Here is a 19,831-nt window from a genome sequence, read left to right as displayed (position 1 = left end):
TAAATATCGTGTAGTGCCTCGTTAGAACACCCCTAACTCTCTCGGGAATTCAACATATATTCAAATTTTACCAAGTTACTAAGTTACAAAGTATAACCCCCGATAACTTTCCATGATGTTTGCGACTAATCCATTGCTCATATATGCATATGATTCCTTGTTGTGATTAGATAGGTCTATGTTTTCCACTAATCCAACTCTCATGGTTGTAATATTTGCAGAAACTATGGACAGAGACTTAGAAAAAGAAGAGTTGTTGGGGGATATAATCCGCGACGGAGGTGATATCACCTTGTCGTTTCTCAACGACACCGATGGTCAAGGACAGAGAGGATGACGGCTCCGGTGATCCAATGGAGGAGGAAGGAGATCATGATGGCTTCGGTGACCGAATGGAGGAGCAAGGAGATCATGACAGCTCCGGTAACCAAACGGAGGAGGGAGACTTAACTGTTGCAAAGTCCGGTGAGGTATATATACATATATTAATTAAGCCTCTGCTGACTTGATGCATTAATTGTTTATATGTAAATATATTGATGCTTCTTTCTTTTTTTAATTAGCCCTCCGGATCAAGCAAACTTCTGTAAGGAGACGAGGCCCAAAGAAAAGGTTGCGCCAGGATGAAAGGTTCACGTTCAAAGAAGTCGGTTGAGATGGCCAACCGATTGCTCCCAAGCGGAGTAGGGACACATTTATACATTAGTGTAGAGTTATTGTTAGGGACAGCGTCCCGATCAGCATCCAAGAATGGAATAAGAAGAAGGACCCTGAAGTTTCTTATGTCCAGGATAGACAGAAAGATGATCTTTGGACCTCGCTGATGACAAATTTCAGCCTACCGCCAGAGGCAGATCCGAATAAGGTCAAGGCGTTTGCTCTTAAGAAGATGGCAGAACTATTCAAGAACTGGAAGAAAGATTTGAACAAAAAGTTTGTCGAGAAAGAAAAGACTCCAGAGTTCACCGGTCCATATGAGAAGATAAAAGATCACTGGCCCGCATTTGTGGCCTACAAGAAATCGGTCATGGGCAAGCAAAGTTCAGCGACAAATAAGCTAAATGCTGCAGAGAAGCAGTATCACCATGTTACGGGGTCAGGTGTCTACAGCAAAGCCCGGCCTACATGGGACAAAGCTGACAAGACCTACTTGCAAAAGGGGTCCAACTAGCAACATTGCACTGGCCAGATCGGTCAAGGACTTGGTTCTTCGGGGTTGGGGGAACTTTAGACCCAGAAACAGGGAAGTGTGTTTGGACGAAAGCTCAACTTGCAATACCCGTCAAGAAGCTTGAGGAAGCAATCAAGGCAGCGCTGGAAGAGAGGTTACATCCCGACAAAGAGAATGACGAGCTGACAAAGGCCATTGGGAATTCTGAACACCCTGGACGAACACGAGGCACAGTAGGCTCCATTCCGTGGGTGTATGGGTTTCCCGACAGTGGTGGTTATAGAAGTCGAGAGAGAAAGAAGAAAGAGGAAGCAAGCGAAATGCAGAAGATCAATGCAAGATTAGCGAAACTAGAGGAACTTGAGAGCTAGGGAGCTACCGTCCAACCATCTCAGCGGCACGAAGATCCTTCGTTCGACCCTGCCCCTGAAGCTACCCCACCATCTCAGTGAAGAAGCAGCGTGGCTTCCACGGAGCTCGTTCAGCCTCATATCACGGCTCCTTGCTGCCCCTTGGATAGTATCACGGAGAATGAACATTGTGTGCTAATGGAGAAATGCCATAACCTGACCTTGAAGGTGGCGCTTGATCCCACATGGCTTTGCTATTGTCGGGGTGGATGAAATAATGGAGGGATTTGAGGGGCTGGAGCTTGAGTACCCTACAGGTGAAGGGGAGATGTTTCTGGAAAATGCCTTAAGGAGTACCTGCCTATGGAGAAAGGAGAACATCAAGCTTCCACACTGGACACCGTCTCAGCAGACTCAGCCGGAGGAGGCCCCTCAGCAGACTCCGCTGCCTCATTCGTCTCCGGCGCATCAGCTGTCTCCGCCGCCTCAGCTATCTCCGTCGGGTTAGCCAACTCCGGTGGAGGAGGCCCCTCAGCAGAATCCTCCTTCGCCTCCTCTGCGGTGTCAGCGGACTCCGCCTCCTGCGCCGCGTCAGCGGACTCCGCCTCCTCCGTCGCGTCAGCGAACTCCGCCTCGTCAGCAACGGCAGAAGAGAGCCGCCGCCGCTAAGGAGGCTAGTAGTACAAGGGGTGGGAAGAAATTCTAATTTGGTCCAAGCCGCAAGCCTCTTGCCAAGTTACCATATGAGCTGACTGACAAGGAAACTGATGAGGTCGCGGCTGCCGATGTGAAACGCCAATTTGCACGGAAAGTTCCACCTCCAAAGGAAAAAAATAGATCCGGTAAAGGCGAATCACACTCTGGATGCCCTTACGCGACCACCTCCGCCTCTGCCTCTATAAAACTATGACCGCATTATTGCAAAGACACATGACGAAGTTATGAGTCGGTCGAAAAGTAGCAGTACTGGTGCAAGAAGTGGGAAAACAATTCCCCAGCTCGATGAACAGGAAAAGCAATCGTGCCCCGCGCTCAAGGTGTTTACCGATACCCTGGGGGTAGCGGCCATTGCTCCTAGTTTCACTCCTGGTGATTACCTTGGTGATGATGTACAGTTTGAAATCGCTAAGGTAGACACCTTTAAATAGCAGCACGGGAAGCGTCTCCTCAGAAGTGATGATCTGGAACGGGATCTACCAACGATGATGCGAAGATTACACAAATGGTATTTGGAAACCTGCAAGGATGGGACGGGAAGTATCTTGGTGGGAATTAAGGATGAGCACGACTTCATTGGAATCGACTCGATCTACATTGAATTTGACGAATTCTTTCAGTTATACAATCAAGCCGCCCTCGACAAAAGTCTCATCAGTTGTTATTGTCTGTAAGTATTATTTCTGTAATTAAGTCTCTAGCTCAGCTCATTCATTGCATATATATAATTATCCTCACTATATTATGCAGATTGAAGACCATCGAATTCAAAAGAGGACAAACCCATGATATTGGATTCATTAACCCAAATACCGTAAATGAATGGATGGTACAGAACACCCCCGGAGGCTGAGGAAATCTTGCTAAGGTCGTTCCTTCGACACCAAAACAAAAGGGAAATACCCTTTCCTTACAACTTCAAGTGAGTGTTACTGTCTTCTCCATATTTTGTTTCGCTTACTCGAGGTTAAGTGTAATTGATGAGTTATGCGCGCGCAGGTTCCACTTTATTCTGCTAGCCATTCAGCTTGACGAGGGGGCAGTAACTGTCTTGGACTCGAGACGTAAAGAGGCTACGCAGTATGCGGACATGATTGAAATGCTCCAGAAGTAAGTTCAATCATTATCGCACTATATCGGCAATTTTCTTTCATTTCCTGATATCAAGTAATCATTTTCTTTGTCGGCCAGGGTTTGGAAAAAGTTCATCACGCGGGTTAAGGGTGAATCAAAACTGGAGCTACGATTTACACAACCCAGAGTAAGTAGTACTAGCTAGTTCCGCGCATCTCTCATTGATTCTAGTTTCAATACCATTATCATTGTTGATTATCATTTTGACTGAACTCTATTCTCGTAAAGTGCATGTGGCAGCAACCTGAAAATGATTTATGTGGATACTACGTTAGTGAGTTCATTAGCCAAAAGACCACTGAGAGGGGCTTCATTAAACAACAATTTGAAGTACGTAACAATATTCATAATTTTATTTTATCATCACCAATTTGAAGATAAAAGACCATTTGGGGCACCTAGGTGCCCAGGCTCCTTGCCTTTCCACCATTAGATTGCATTTAGATGTGTGCTATTGTGTTAGGTATAAAAGGTAACTCCCAATCGATCAGTAATTGCCTATGCTGAAACAATTAAAGTTGGAAAGAATTATGATGTGTATCATTCAATGGATGTCATTAAACACGTTATGCATGGTAACATATCTTTAGAAGGAAAAAATACTACACATTAGGTTTATGGATATTTAATTCATATATGTATGAATTAGGTATGCATGAATTCATTTTATTAATATGTACCCATTAGATTTTATACGTATGTACCCATAATATTTAGTACATAAGCATATTATATTTTGTCTATGTATATACCTAGAATATTTAGTACGCAAGGCATTATATTTTTGGTGTACGTATATACCCAGAATATTTAGTACGTAACACATTATATACCCAGAATATTTAGTACATACCCATTAGATTAGGTATGTATGGATTCACTTATTTAGTACGTATCCATTAGATTTTTGTGTATGTATATACCCAGAGTATGCAATATATTTTCTTGTACGTGCATACTCATCGTATTTACATACCTCAACATGAAATTTATGAGGATATAACCTGATATAATAAATACATAGGATCATATGTGGGTATATGTAACATACATTCCTAAAACTAAAAAGAATCGTAGGTGGGTATATGCACGTAGGAAAAAAAATCATGCATGGGTATCACATATTCGTACAAGTTAAAAAATAATTAGGATCACATTTTATATTATTTGGTCACCTTAATTTGTATAGAAATATTAGCCGCTAAAAGTGTGACCCGGCCTTAAACTTTAGAAAAATGCACAAGAACATCCTTAATGTACTCACAAACCTTTGGGATGACGTTTTGTATTATTTGTCATATCTGATACCTTAAAAATAAGAGTGTATATACATACCCTTTTTGTTTTGAAAGGAATTGTATTAGGAAACCAGTAGTATATTAATTTTTTGGAAAGCAATCATTGACCTTTGATGGTTGTAGTGCATGCATGCAAACGAAATTTGGAAAGTCAGTGTCATGGATTTTACATCATGCAATACAAAAATGACCTGCTATATTGGGAGCTAGGTGCCCAGGCACCTAGGTGTGTGTGTGTGTCTATATATATATATATATATATATATATATATATATATATATATATATATATATATATATATATATATATATATATATTATGACCCCCTTCTTTAAATTAGAGCTAGCAGAAGTGGGACGAACTCCTACCGACTGATCGCCTACACGCAATTCAAGAGGAATTGACGGGATTCTTTGTTGACCACGTCATTCCTAAAGACCGAGAATGCCATTAGGAATTGCAAACCGATTTTGGTCAGTCGTCGATGATGTTAGGGATCGTAAGAAATGTTATATTGTATATATGCATCAATGTGTACTATATATAGTAGCGTCGAATAGATATACGAAAACTTGTTGTTCGACCAACAAGCACGGAGAAAGAGAGGTCACTTCTCTCTATATATTGATCATGCATGACGATGTTGTGTAACTAATGGTTCCTTCATTGCTTACTAGCTAGCGTCGAGTTCTCTCTATATGTAGTAGTTAGCGTCGACCAAGCACGAAGAAAGAGAGGTCACTTCTCTCTCTATGTAGTAGCTAGCTAACACAATATGAAACCCCTAAACCCTCCAAAACCCCTAAACCCCACCTTTAAAAAAACAGGGACCGGGAGCTGCTGACGCGTGGCTGCCTTTTAGTCCCGGTCGGTGTTACCACCGGGACTAAAGGTCCTCCTCCCTGGGCGCCCCACAGCGGCCACGTGGAGCTCCTTTAGTCCCGGTTCGTAAGCCAACCGGGACTAAAATTGAGGGGCTTTAGTCCCGATCGTTTTGTCCTGGTTGCAGAACCGGCACTAAAGGCCCTCTGGAACCGACACAAGTGCCCTGTTTTCTACTAGTGCCAGAGAGTCCTAGGGAAGCCCGCCGACAGCCGACGCATCCACATGCAGGGGGGCGACAACTTCCACCTACGACATCTACAAGGTGGACACCCCGCGAAACAGTGCTGCGGATAACACCAATGGCGGAGATGGAGGCAACGATAACCGCAACGGCAACAATAATGACAATAGGAATAACGGTGATAATGCCAACCCCGACGATGCCGGTGACCTGGTGTGGGATCTGAAGGGTAGTCTAGAGGGGGGGGATTGAATAGACTGTAGCAAGGTCCAATTACTAATTTTAATGTTTCATAATTTTTAGGCAGATTTTGGAACAAGCTAGAATATAAAGGAAACACCCGACACATCCATTTCTTGAGAGTGAGCAGCGAAAACTGAAGAACATGCACGTGCAAGAATGTAAAGGTGTAGAGTTGGGAGATTTTGCAAACAAAGGTTCAAGGAAGATTTCTGATCCGTTGTTTCCATACGTGGTGATAACGTACATCCACGTAGATGAAGGCTTCAATCTCAAGGATAGCGGCGCTGCAACCATGGTGGTGCACGTAACCACTGGAAAACTGCACATGGTGGCGCAGTGAGCGCCGACGTGCACTTCTACGAACATGCCGACATCAACGTCGGCGACCTGCAATCAGACGACCCTTTTTCAACGGGCGGAGCTGCCAACATCAACGGCGCGTGCAGGGCCATTCAATTGCTATGCTAGCAGGGCCCTTTCCAATCTAAGAGATGATGCATGTATATAATCTCAAGCATACAAAGACAGCATCTCCTGATTAGATGAGGTTCAATGTCTACAGAACAGGATGGTGAGCATACAATTTTTGCGACATTTGAGAGGTGAGGGAAAGAGAGCGGCAAAATGAGGTAAAGGTTATTCATACAGCCTGTAAAGCACATTGAAACTCTGCAGGTGCAACGAAACATGACCTATTATCTGTAACACAGTTACAAATTTGGTAAGAAAATGTAGTGCTTTGACACACGGTTACAAATGTGGCATACAAACGTAGTGCCACCTTGGAAACATGGTTACAAATGCGGCATACAAACATTCAGCCACCTTAGAAACACAGTCACAAATCTTCTCCTAACCAAGGAGACCTCCACTGCTCATGTTTTTGGCATTACTTTTGTCAAAAATTACTTCGTGACAAACATCTTGCACCTTACTGGATCGACTCAGTATGTGTAGTCGCTGAGCTACCTCCATCATCGTTGGTCTTTTATCTACATCAAGGCTCAGGCATTCCATTGCCATACCTGCTAGATTATCAAGAAGCTCTAAACCTTCTGCCGTTGCAATTTCCTTGTCAAAAAGCTCAGTTGATTTCTCCTGTTTCTTATGGGCATCAAGAAAGCTCTTTACCAAGCTATCATTCTCAGAATGTATGGCCCTCCTGCTGCTAATAAGCTCCAGGATCACAACTCCAAAACTGTAGACGTCACTTTTTTCAGTGAGTAGGCCTTCTTGTAGATATACCGGATCCATATAATTCTTGTCGCCGATGACTGATGCAGTGTGTTCCTTGTCTCTCGCAAGCAATCTAGATATGCCGAAGTCTGAAATTTTGGGCGCAAATTTATCATCCAAGAGTATATTTGCTGGTTTGACATCACCGTGTAGAATTCTAGTGTTTGCTTGTGAGTGCATATAAGCTAGACCATCCGCCGACAGTGCGGCAATATTTAAACGTGTATCCAAGTTGAGGGCCACCTTGTTATTGTTGCGGTGAAGAATATCATCAAGGCTACCTTGCGAGATAAACTCATAGACCAGCATGGGGGCATCAACTTCAAGGCAACAACCAATGAGCCTAACAATGTTCTTGTGGATGACTCGAGATTGGATGATGACTTCATTTGCAAATTGTTCACTCTCTAGCACACTACCATTGATTGGCTTCTTTATTGCAACTTCTTTATCGTCAAGAAGCCCCTTGTACACTTCACCGAAGCAGCCTTTTCCAATTAAGTTGCTATTCTTTAAAAGTGGCTTGAGCTCCCCCTTTTTGAAAAGTTTAATGGTATTTGCCTGCTCTAATATAGGGCCGCCATTTTTTTCGTAAAATTCTTTCGTCTTCTTTTTCTCTTTGTGAAGAATACCAATAAATGATAGAACCGCCATGAGAAGAATACCACCTATTACACCTAGATGGACAAATAGAAGAACTTGGTTCATATCATTAAATGCACAATTACAGATCTAGCAGTAACGTTTAGTAGAAGACGTAAAAAGTGTGTTCATGTACTCGGAATCTAAAAGAAATGACCATTAGAATTATCAGAAGAAGAACATATTTGAGACCTCTCCAACTGGTTGAAACTCCAGGGAAATCATGTAGGTCGGAACTCATTCAAGACATTCATAGAGATTAAGAAATATACAAATGAATGATTGAAATCCTTTGAAACAATTATATATGCGTAGAGATTAAGCAGTATCTGAATGATTCAAATCCTTTGAAACAATTATATATGTGTCTTGTATCCATCGCGAGATTTACAAGCATGCAGTTCCTATGTCATACATGTGGTTCTATATTCATGATTTAGATTGGCAACAGGAGAATACATGTTAGTGCGGTCAGCAGTGTGCCGTAGTAGCTTACCCACGGTAACCTTTGCGGCTAGAGGAAATATATCTGTGCAGGTTCCCCCTTTGCCGTCATCTTTCATTCCGACTTTGCATGGACAGTCATAGCCTCCAGGCTTGTTTTTGCATATCCCGCCATTTGAGCAGGGATTTTCGAGGCACTCATCAATGTCTAAAAGAATCAACAATTGGCGGAGTTAACGAATTGATAAGAACAATTTCTTGTATGTATGTATGTATTCAGATGTACGTACCTTGGCATCCGTTAGGGACGTATGGGTTGCCATTGTAATGGTCCCAGCACTTGCAGAAATACCCAGGAGTATATGTAAATGGTCCGATGGCACAAGAGCTGTTGCCACTGACGCAGGCGGAGTCCGGAGGCGGCGGACACCCCCGGTTACTCTGGATGGCGAAATCGAGCGAGAGGGCGACGCCCCGAGGGAAACTTTTGAGCAGCGTCTTGTTGCCCAGCATGTCCATGGTAGAGAAGTTGTACCCTGACTGCTCCACGAGCATACCGTAGCCGCATGGGTTGGTTTTCAGTGTGCTGCTGGAGTGGTGGGCGCGGACCTCCAAGTTGAAATGCTTGCCGCCGTCGTCGGCCACAAGGGTGGCCTGGCAGCAGCCCCGCCCATTGCACGTCCCGTTCCTCGCACCAAGCCTGGCCCTGCTGTCCAGGGAATCTTTTGCGTCGCAATCCAAGCTACCATGGGAGGTGTAGCCCCCCGGCGCGTAACTCAGAAAAGCTTGGACATCCAAGCCGATGCCGATGAGAACATTACGCGTCAACGACACGGTGAACGGCGTGTCGTAGAGCGTCAGAACATGTTCCGTGGACATGAAGCCCCCGGTTTGATTTGGGTCATTTGTGCGATTTGTGCTGCAGTGGTACAAGATCGGGGCGTACACTCGTGCCTCGCCCGTGGCGACTGATATGCTCTGCAGCTCCAGCGGCCATGACGAATTCTGAGGACCCTCGCTCAGGACCGTGCCGTAGTGGTACACCTTGCTCTTTATTGTGCTCTCAGCAAGGAAGGCGCGAGGGGGATTGTAGGAGTGGTTGCACAAGACCTCGAAGCCACCGCGGAAGCAGTCGGGGCCGATGCCAAACGGGAAGGCGATGTCGATGTCGCCGCACTTGTCGGGGCAACCCGGACGCTGCCCATCAGCCGCGGCGGCAAGGATGACTAGTAGGATCACTGGCGGCGGCCTCAGCAGCGGCAGCAACAGCTTATGGGGATGGAAATGCAAGCTGGGCGTGCTCATGGTGCTCTATTACTACCTGCTCTATGGGGGGTATGATAAAATGGGACGAGCTAGTGATGGGATGAATGAATGCCAAAGGAATCAACTTATATTAGTTGAGCGAGCTGCATCTGCACACCCTCTCTCACGTATTATATACTCCCTCCATTCGGGTTTATCGGGCCCTCGTGAACAGCTGCACTCAATTTGCGTGGCTGCAACTTTCCTGTTATTAATGTAAGTCAACCACCGGAGCTGTCGATAGGCAGATGCTGTAATCATGCCTATTAGTCTAAGTCAACCACTTTGTTTCCTCGTAGTATTTCCCCTCATGCATGCATCATGCAACCCTCAAGCAGAGTATTCGCTCATGTGCGTGCTAGCTGCCACCCATTAGCTTTCGATTATTTGCATCCGGCCTCAACATTGACCGGCCATTTATATCTACAAACAGCCGCCACAATGAAATATCCATTTATATATCTGTAGACGCAAGCCATGCTCTATTTTACTTCAGTTTTGCTAGAACTCATCTGGATGAGATTTAATTTGGTCTCATTCACCTTTTATAGCCATTGGATGTGATGCTATAAGATGCGTGTGTGCTGACGTGGTTGTATCCGTTTTTGTTTTCCAGATGAATGAAACCAAATTACGTCTCATCTAGATGAGTTCTAGGTACTCCCATTTTACTTTGGACCACGCCTGAAAGCTACATTTGGTCAACTTCGAATTTTTATTATTTCCACCTCAAGCCAAAAAGCTGGGTTACAAGAGATCCACCTGTCCTTTCGAGCCACAGATGACCAAAGGGATTTTGTCCGCCGACTTGTTATTTTTTTCTCTCACGTTTACTTTTTTCAGTAGTTACCTAAATATTTTCTCAGATTTCTTTCCATTTTTGCATCTTCATGGTTTTGTCTAACCATCAGTAGGAACCGTTTCTGCTCCGGTGCTCCCCCCTAGGCTGAACGCGAGTGGGAAAAACACAAGGACGGTCCAGATGCGTCGATGGCGGTTCGTAACTAGGGCCACGATGCTCATTTCAGGTGGGTGTAGAGCGCGCGTAGACCAGTCATAGAGCCCTGTATGAGCCCGCGCCGGCCCGTGTACTATTGTACGCCGGGCGTGTACGTGTATTATACGCTGGCGGTTGCGTTTCCCCGCGGACGTGCGCGTGCACGTGTGCGTGGATAGTTTCCAAAAAAGGCCCCTAGTATAAGAGGAGGCGAACGGGCACCGGCCGCATCGCCCACCCCATTTCCCCCAAATCGCCTCCCTCTCCCTCCTCTCTGCTCTGCCTCATCGTCTCCCTCACCGGCCACCCCACCTGCTCGCTCACCACCGCCGCCTCCCTCTCTTCTCCTGCTTGCTTCTAGCTCGGATGGAGCAAGGCCGTGGCGAAGCCGCCGTCGCGGGCGGAGATCTGCAGAAGACGGGCGCGGAGACCGTGGCAGATGCCGTGCAGACCCTCGTCGGCGGTGCGGGTGCAGGAGGTGCTGCATCCCCACACGCTGGATCAGTCGCTGTAGCGGCGGATCTGGAGGAGAAGAAGGTGGTCGTGGCGGACTCAGCCGTGCCGGTGCTTGGCGTGACGGCGTCGAGCGGCCCGTCTGATGGACCTGCGGAGGCCGGCGGCAAGCACGTGGACCTGCAGGTAATCCTTGCCAGCAGTCCCCTGCATTGCTAGTTACCCCCGTTAAGCAGTAGATTTAGGTGTTAGGGTTTTTTGTTGTTGCTAGTTGCTGCATCCTCTTCTGATAGTTAGGGTTTTTAGATGTTTGATTGATTTATAGTGAAGGTTAAGTTTGGATTCTGTGATTGAAGCATCCAGTAGATCAAGTAGTTAGGGTTTTTTAATGAGATGTTAAGTTGGGGATTTTTTGTATTGGATTGAATTAGAGCCACTCATATGTTGTATCTGTGACTGAATCACATCCAGTAGATGTACTAGTTAAGGTTTCTTAATTAGATGTTTAATTAGGTTTCTTTGTATTGGATTCATTTATAGCCTCTGATATGTAGAATGTGTGAATGAATCACATCCAGTAGATGTAGTAGTTAGGTTTTTTAATTAGATGTTTAGTTGGGGATTTTTTGTATTCGATTCAATTAGAGCCACTGATAAGTAGAATTTGTGATTGAATCACATCCAGTAGATGTAGTAGTTATGGTTTTTAATTAGTTGATTAGTTAAGGTTTATTTGTATTGGATTCATTTATAGACAGTTATATATAGAATCTGTGATTGAATCATCCAGTAGATGTAGTAGTTAGGGTTTTTTAATTAGATTTTTAGTTAGGGTTTTCTTGTATTGGATTCATTTATAGCCAGTTATATGTAGGATCTATGATTGAATCATCTAGTAGATGTAGTAGTTATGGTTTTTTAATTAGTTGGTTAGTTAAGGTTTATTTGTATTATTCATTTATAGACAGTTATATAGATTCTGTGATTGAATGATGTAGTAGATGTACTAGTTAGTGTTTCTTAATTAGATGTTTAGTTAGGTTTCTTTTGTATTGGATTCATTTATAGGCAGAGATAAATGTAATTAAATGGTGTGACTGAATGATGCAGTACAAGTAAGAGTTAGTATATTTTAATAAGATGTATGAGTTAGTGTTATTTGTAGTGGATTCATTTATATCCAATGATATATGTAAGTAAATTTTGTGATTCAATGTTCCAGTGGATCTAGGAGTTAGTGTTTTTAATTAGATGCTGGAGTTAGGGTATTTTAATTAGATGTAGGAGTTAGGCTTCACCATTTCACTTATTCTGACATATGAGTGATCATTGAGAACTGCTCTGAACTAAATATTTATTAATATTTACAAATGAAATGAAAACCTGACATGTTTGTGAAGTTATATATAAAGGTCCTATTTGCATTGTCTGTCAAAAACTGCTATCTCATTGGTTAATAAGAGAGGAATGATATTCATTTATACCTTCATATGCATGTTCAAAAGCAAAATCTGAATTTGTATGTCCATATGAATGAACTTGTATGTTCATAACCCAATTGTTTAGTATCTATATAGCTTCATATATAGTCTATGAATTAGTTGTTGAAATGTACATACCATGTGTAACCTGTGCACCTTTTCAATATAGTTAGGAGCTTTCCATCATTATGCAAAATCAACTTGTTTGTAATGACATTATTTGAACTGCAATTCAATTCCTTGTAAATGACTTGCTTGGTTGACAATATAGCAGAAGGAGGATCTTGTTGGCAACAAGAGGAAGTGGGACTCATCTGGCTACTACCCTTATGACAGTGATGAGGATGAGCCGTACGAGGTAAGGCCTAGCTGAAATGTTATTTGTGCATTGACTTAGTGTTAGATGTTTATAGTATTTGAATGCATAATGTATTAATGTCAGTCATTAATGTGTGCAGTATCAATCTGGAGATGATGTGGTCGAGGGGAACGTCGAGTCCTTTGAAGAGAAGGTGGTGCAAAGATCAGGGCCCAAGGATCTGCTATGTACTAAAATTGGAGGACGGACAAGTACCGGTGCCCCTACTGCAGCAGGCCCAAGCCCAGGTCTGGGTTGCTGGAGCATCTGATGGAACATTGTCGGGCTACATCCATCAGCAGTGATGAGTACAAGATCAGGGCTCAACATTCTGCCCTCCACAAGGTCCTGAGAAACCTTAACATGTAGTTGCCCTAGACCCTGGTTGTCGTATGATGGAGGAAGGCTCAGTCCTTTTGGTGAAATTTATGTGGTATTCTGATGGTGGAAACTTTTAGTGGTAATTTAGTATGAACTTTATCTAAGTGTAGTACTGTGATGTGTGGTCTAAACATATCTAATATGCTAGTGGTCTGCATCAGCAAGTGTGCTGTGTGGATGCTGCTGTCTATGGTAGTAATATATATTGCTATCTATATTTGTGTCCCTTAAATTTGCCAGTATGGTTCCTTAGATGTATGGTTCCTTAGATGTATGATTTGCTTGAATTTAGCTGCTGCAATGATCAGACATGCCGCATCAGTGTTGCTTCACTGATCAGGCATGCTGCAAACACTTCCCATGCTGTGGCCATGTGGAACATGCTGTGGCAATGGTGCAATAAATTCCCATGCTGTGGCCATGTGCAACATGCTCTGCCCATAAGCAAATCGGACCAAATGTAAAACTTTGCGTTAAGTTAATTAATGTTGTTTAGTGAAGTAAGTGGAAATTGTTCATCCACACATATGACATCTTTCCTTCATTTGAGTAAGCAAAAATAGCAAATACTCCACCATATGATCAAATATTCCAATAACTGAGCACATATTCCATCATTTCATCAAATACTAATAAAAAAGTAGTTAAAGATAGTGTGTGTGTGTGTGCAAAAAACAACATTTGAATAAAGGTGTAATGATTATTTGTAATATGAAGGAGTTTTTTCATGAAATGCAAGTTGATTATTTGTAATATGAAAGATCTCCTTTTGTACAATTTATAGTGGCTCCGTGAAGCCGCATGTTTCGAACCGGCATTGGGCAGGGCATAAAAAATTCAGAAAAAATTCAAAAATTGTGACCCAAATTTTCTTGTACATGGTGACCCACATGTGCCAAACATGGCTATGAAAGAAAATTTGGAAAAAATAATACTTTACAATGCCCCCTTGAGGTATAGACCGATGTTTTGACCAGTCAGTCTAGAGGGCATTATAAATTAATAAAAAATTCAAAAAAATATAAAACCTTGGAAAACTAGCTTTGTTTGTGCAAGAGATCATGTGTGCCAAAATTGAGGTGATTTGGAGGAGGTCGAAAAAATCATCGCATTCCGGAGGGGCCATTTGGTCTAACTTAAGCCAGTTTTTGAACATACGTGATTTTTTCCACCACCTCCAAATCACCCAAATTTTCTTGTACATGGTGACCCACATGTGCCAAACATGGCTATGAAAGAAAATTTGGAAAAATAATACTTTACAATGCCCCCTTGAGGTATAGACCGATGGTTTGACCAGTCAGTCTAGAGGGCATTATAAATTAATAAAAAATTCAAAAAAAATTAATACCTTGGAAAACTAGCTTTGTTTGTGCAAGAGATCATGTGTGCAAAAATTGAGGTGATTTGGAGGTGGTCGAAAAAATCATCGCATTCCGGAGGGGCCATTTGGTGTAACTTAAGCCAGTTTTTGAACATACGTGATTTTTTCCACCACCTCCAAATCACCCAAATTTTCTTTTACATGGTGACCCACATGTGCCAAACATGGCTATGAAAGAAAATTTGGAAAAATAATACTTTACAATGCCCCCTTGAGGTATAGACCGATGTTTGACCAGTCAGTCTAGAGGGCATTATAAACTAATAAAAAATTCAAAAAAATTTAAAACCTTGGAAAACTAGCTTTGTTTGTGCAAGAGATCATGTGTGCTAAAATTGAGGTGATTTGGAGGTGGTCGAAAAAATCATCACATTCCAGAGGGGCCATTTGGTCTTACTTAAGCCAGTTTTTGAACATACGTGATTTTTTCCACCACCTCCAAATCACCCAAATTTTCTTGTACATGGTGACCCACATGTGCCAAACATGGCTATGAAAGAAAATTTGGAAAAACAATACTTTACAATGCCCCCTTGAGGTATAGACCGATGTTTTGACCAGTCAGTCTAGAGGTCATTATAAATTCAAAAAAATAGAAAAAATTTAAAACTTTGGAAACCAAGCTTTTTTTGTGCAAGATATTATGTGTGCCAAATTTGAGGTGATTTGGAGGTGGTCCTAACATGTGTGCAAAATTTGACATGTGACATATGCAAAAAATTAGACATGTGACATATTTTGTTTAAAACTTGTGTGGAAAATTAGACAATTGACATATGCGAAAAAATTGAATACAAATTTAAAAATTTACTTTGGGTATCCTCACATGGTGGAAATGTTTGGTCCAAATATTTTTAATATTTTTAAAATTTATATTTAATTTGAAATTTGAAAATTTAATGATTCAAACTTGTTTGCAAAATTTGACATGTGACATATGCAAAAAATTAGACATGTGACATATGCAAAAAAATTAAATAAATAATAAAAAAATGCCAGCCTACAAACAGTATTTATATGAAACCCCACGGCCTACATACGACTAGTAACCCATTGGGCCAGGATGCAGGCCCGCGGTGAATGTATATAAGTTGCCGGTAGGCCCAACGGGGCAGAGAGAGACTGGTTAGGCAATGAGCTGCCTGCTTTAGATAGGAACTTGAGATGATTAGCTCAGGTGGGTTTATAAACCGGTGCGAGCTCCTCTCCGTTGGCGAGGTGGGACTAAACTCCCACCACCCCGAGACAGTGCCCGCCGCGGCTTTGATTTGGGCCTAATTTGGGTGGGCCGTACCAGGCTGGCCTCACACGTGGTTATCAGCTGGAGAGGGAAAAAATTCCCCATTTCATCTGGCGGATACGAACCCTAGGTCTTTGCTTCTGTTCCCCATTCACTCCGTGAGCTCAAATCTCACATCTGGCGTCGCCGGCGATGGGGGCCAAGAAGGGAAGGAGGTCGCGGTCGGCAAGTGATTGCCGCCGCGCTCAAGAAAAGTGGGAGGAGGCAGTTGGGAAGTTCTGTCAGGGCGATCTGGAGAAGAGGGCGAATGTGGAGGAGATCTGCAGCTGGTTTCCCAGCTTGCAGATGTTCATCGACCATGGTAGGGGTCTCATCAAAGTGCTTACGGGCAATGAGAAGAAATCGTTGTTTGGTCCTGCTCGAGGAGTTGTTCCAGTCCAGGTTTTCCTCTGGGCTATGAACGAAGCGGAGAACTCCCTGGATCCGCGTCAGCGTGCGAGGTGGTACATGTACCGCTCCCGCCGCCGCGCCCCTCCTATTCCAGTGCCAGATCTTGTCAGAGTGTTGCTCGCGGTGCCTGCTCCGGTTGATCAGTCCAATGTTCACTCTGACAGTGATGTGGAGCAGAGCAAGGATGACAGTGATAGTGAAGATGTGGAGCATAGCGAGGATGAGAGTGATAGCGAAGATGTGGAGTAGAGCAAGGATGAGAGCGGGGAAGAGGAGGTTGTTCTGCTGCTGGAAGACAGTGCTGGAGAGGAGGAGCAGGATGATGTTTTCCAGGAGCAGCCGGCGGACGTGTAGATTGTGGGGCCAGGGATCCCGCAGCTCGGAGACAGGACCATGCCGATTGAAGCGGAGACCTACATCCGTATGGGCATTCGTCACTCAGAGCGCATCAACAAGTTGAAGGACAAGAAAACAGAGTGATGGCATGTCAGTGTCTTCAGTTAGTCTATCTGTGTGAGTCAGTTTGGACCCGTTTGATAGCATACTATGTTCTAAGTTCTTTGAGAATACATCAGTATTTGAGATTATGTTAGTTTTATTTACAGTGAGCTGTTTGGTTGCCCCTAATAAATGTGATTTTAGTACTGCAGTATTGGGAAAACTATAGTTATTTCTCTGCATGAAAAATGTAGCCTCTTTAAAAAAACAGAGTTTGTGAGTGCTTAAATGCAATGGCTAGGCAGCACAATTTACAGCATACCAAACAGTTGTGTCTATTGTGAATACTCCAAAAATCTCTGTTTTAGTCAAACCATGTTATCTCATATGTATACGCAAGAATACTGTAGTTTTTAATACGTTGGTTCATATAGTACCATGCTACCAAACCCAGAGAACTGCAGTAAGTGTTAAGTTATGTACTGATGAAGTTTATGTAGTGCAAATGTGATGTGTTCAGACTGTTAAGTTGTAATGCAGTTGTTAATGTAATGCATATGTTATCCTTTTATTTTCAAAAATAATCCAATTTCTACTTTCTCTATAATCAAACTAATGAGCCATTGGATTGTTGATTGATCTATTTTGCAGACAAAGGAGCCACAAAAAAGGTGCTGGATGTGGGAGCAAGACTGCTAGCGCGAGTAGCAAGTGAATTGTACACAGCGAAGCAGGGGTGGAGAATCAACGTGACAAGACTAGAAGGATAAAAAAGAAGACTCTACTTCCTGCTGAAGATGTGGCCTTTACTTTGTTGTGATGTTTTAGTAGTTGTTGCTGTTATTTTGCGGTGCTCATGAACTTTGTAAGCCTAGGATGATGGGTTAGGTAGACTGCAGGCCATGCTGGCTTTTGGTTATATAGGTTTATGCTGGCTTGAAGTGAAAATAGAGCATTATTATTGATATATGGATCAGCCAGTTCTTCGACTCTAAGGTTGCGTTAATTTGGTTCTAGATTCAAATACATAGCTTAACCCTGCAAGGTTATCATAATCTCACATTTGTGTTTGAAAACAATCCTAGTTAGCCTAAATTACTGGTTGCAATGGAAATGTGTGCATTGCCATGATGTTTACGTATTTCATTTCTTATATATATTTCAAATATTTGAAAATCAAATCTATTTTTCCTCTTTCATTAATTCAGACGGTTTTACAATTCAAATTATGCAAGATAATACATTCTCTTTCATTCCACTTGTTAATTAAAATATTTATTTTTAGTTTTATCTTTGAAATAATTTTGAATCACATATATATTTTTCTGTATTATTTGTTCTGACAGTTAGAAAATTCATGAATGTGCGAAAAATTGTTGTGTTATATTCTTTTATGAGGTGATTTGAAGAACAACAAATAATGGTGACAAATGCAAAAAGTGAAATATGACAAAAAAAGCCAGCCTACTAGCTGCATACTTCACAATTCAACGGCCAGCATACGACGAGCAACCCAATCATTTAATGGGCCAGGATGCAGGCCTGCCAGATTGTGATAATAGGCAGCTAGTAGGCCCCACTGGGCAGGGACGGACAGGGTTAGGCAATGTGCTGCCCGCTTTAGAAAGGAACTTGAAAAGGGAAGCTCAGCCCGGTATATAAACCGGTGCGAGCTCCCCTTGCTTGGCGAGGTGGGACTAAACTCCCAGCACCGCTGGGATGTGCCCGGCGCGACGCTCGCTTGGGCCTAATTCGGGTGGGCCGTCCCAGGCCTGTTGGAAATATGCCCTAGAGGCAATAATAAATGGTTATTATTATATTTCTTTGTTCATGGTAATTGTCTATTATTCATGCTATAATTGTATTGTCCGGAAATCGTAATACATGTGTGAATACATAGACCACAACCTGTCCCTAGTAAGCCTCTAGTTGACTAGCTCGTTGATCAACAGATAGTCATGGTTTCCTGACTATGGACATTGGATGTCATTGATAACGGGATCACATCATTAGGAGAATGATGTGATGGACAAGACCCAATCCTAAGCATAGCATAAAAGATCGTGTAGTTTCGTTTGCTAGAGCTTTTCCAATGTCAAGTATCTTTTCCTTAGACCATGAGATCGTGCAACTCCCGGATACCGTAGGAGTGCTTTGGGTGTGCCAAACGTCACAACGTAACTGGGTGACTATAAAGGTGCACTACGGGTATCTCCGAAAGTGTCTGTTGGGTTGGCACGGATCGAGACTGGGATTTGTCACTCTGTGTGACGGAGAGGTATCTCTGGGCCCACTCGGTAATGCATCATCATAATGAGCTCAATGTGACTAAGGCGTTAGTCACGGGATCATGCATTGCGGTACGAGTAAAGAGACTTGCCGGTAACGAGATTGAACAAGGTATTGGGATACCGACGATCGAATCTCGGGCAAGTAACATACCGATTGACAAAGGGAATTGCATACGGATTGATTGAATCCTCGACACCGTGGTTCATCCGATGAGATCATCGTGGAACATGTGGGAGCCAACATGGGTATCCAGATCCCGCTGTTGGTTATTGACCGGAGAGGCGTCTCGGTCATGTCTGCATGTCTCCCGAACCCGTAGGGTCTACACACTTAAGGTCCGGTGACGCTAGGGTTGTAGAGATATATGTATGCGGAAACCCGAAAGTTGTTCGGAGTCCCGGATGAGATCCCGGACGTCACGAGAGGTTCCGGAATGGTCCGGAGGTGAAGAATTATATATAGGAAGTCAAGTTTCGGCCACCGGGGAAGTTTCGGGGGTTACCGGTATTGCATCGGGACCACCGGAAGGGTCCCGGGGGTCCACCGGGTGGGGCCACCTGTCCCGGAGGGCCCCGTGGGCTGAAAGTGGAAGGGAACCAGCCCTTAGTGGGCTGGGGCGCCCCCCTTGGGCCTCCCCCCATGCGCCTAGGGTTGGGAACCCTAGGGGGAAGCTTCCCCCTTGCCTTGGGGGGCAAGGCACCCCTTTCCACCCCTTGGCGGCCGCCCCCCCCAACCCTAGATGGGTTTTGC

At 43.4% G+C, this 19,831-nt stretch overlaps 1 protein-coding gene across 1 annotated transcript; it reads right to left on the bottom strand.

Moving 5' to 3' along the window:
* Positions 1-6,832: 6,832 nt before the first annotated feature.
* LOC123140953 (wall-associated receptor kinase 1-like) lies at positions 6,833-19,594 on the bottom strand. The gene is made up of 4 exons (XM_044560211.1): positions 19,584-19,594; positions 8,593-9,611; positions 8,355-8,510; positions 6,833-7,893 (listed from the first exon to the last, which is right to left on the bottom strand). Exons 1-4 carry the CDS (start codon positions 19,592-19,594, stop codon positions 6,833-6,835), a joined length of 2,247 nt encoding a protein of 748 aa, XP_044416146.1.
* Between the last annotated feature and the right edge of the window lie 237 nt (positions 19,595-19,831).

This window comes from Triticum aestivum, chromosome 6D (genome assembly GCF_018294505.1).
Source record: "Triticum aestivum cultivar Chinese Spring chromosome 6D, IWGSC CS RefSeq v2.1, whole genome shotgun sequence".
NCBI lineage: Eukaryota > Viridiplantae > Streptophyta > Magnoliopsida > Poales > Poaceae > Triticum > Triticum aestivum.
Note: the sequence above shows the minus strand (reverse complement) of the source record. Positions and strands in the feature narration are given on the sequence as shown.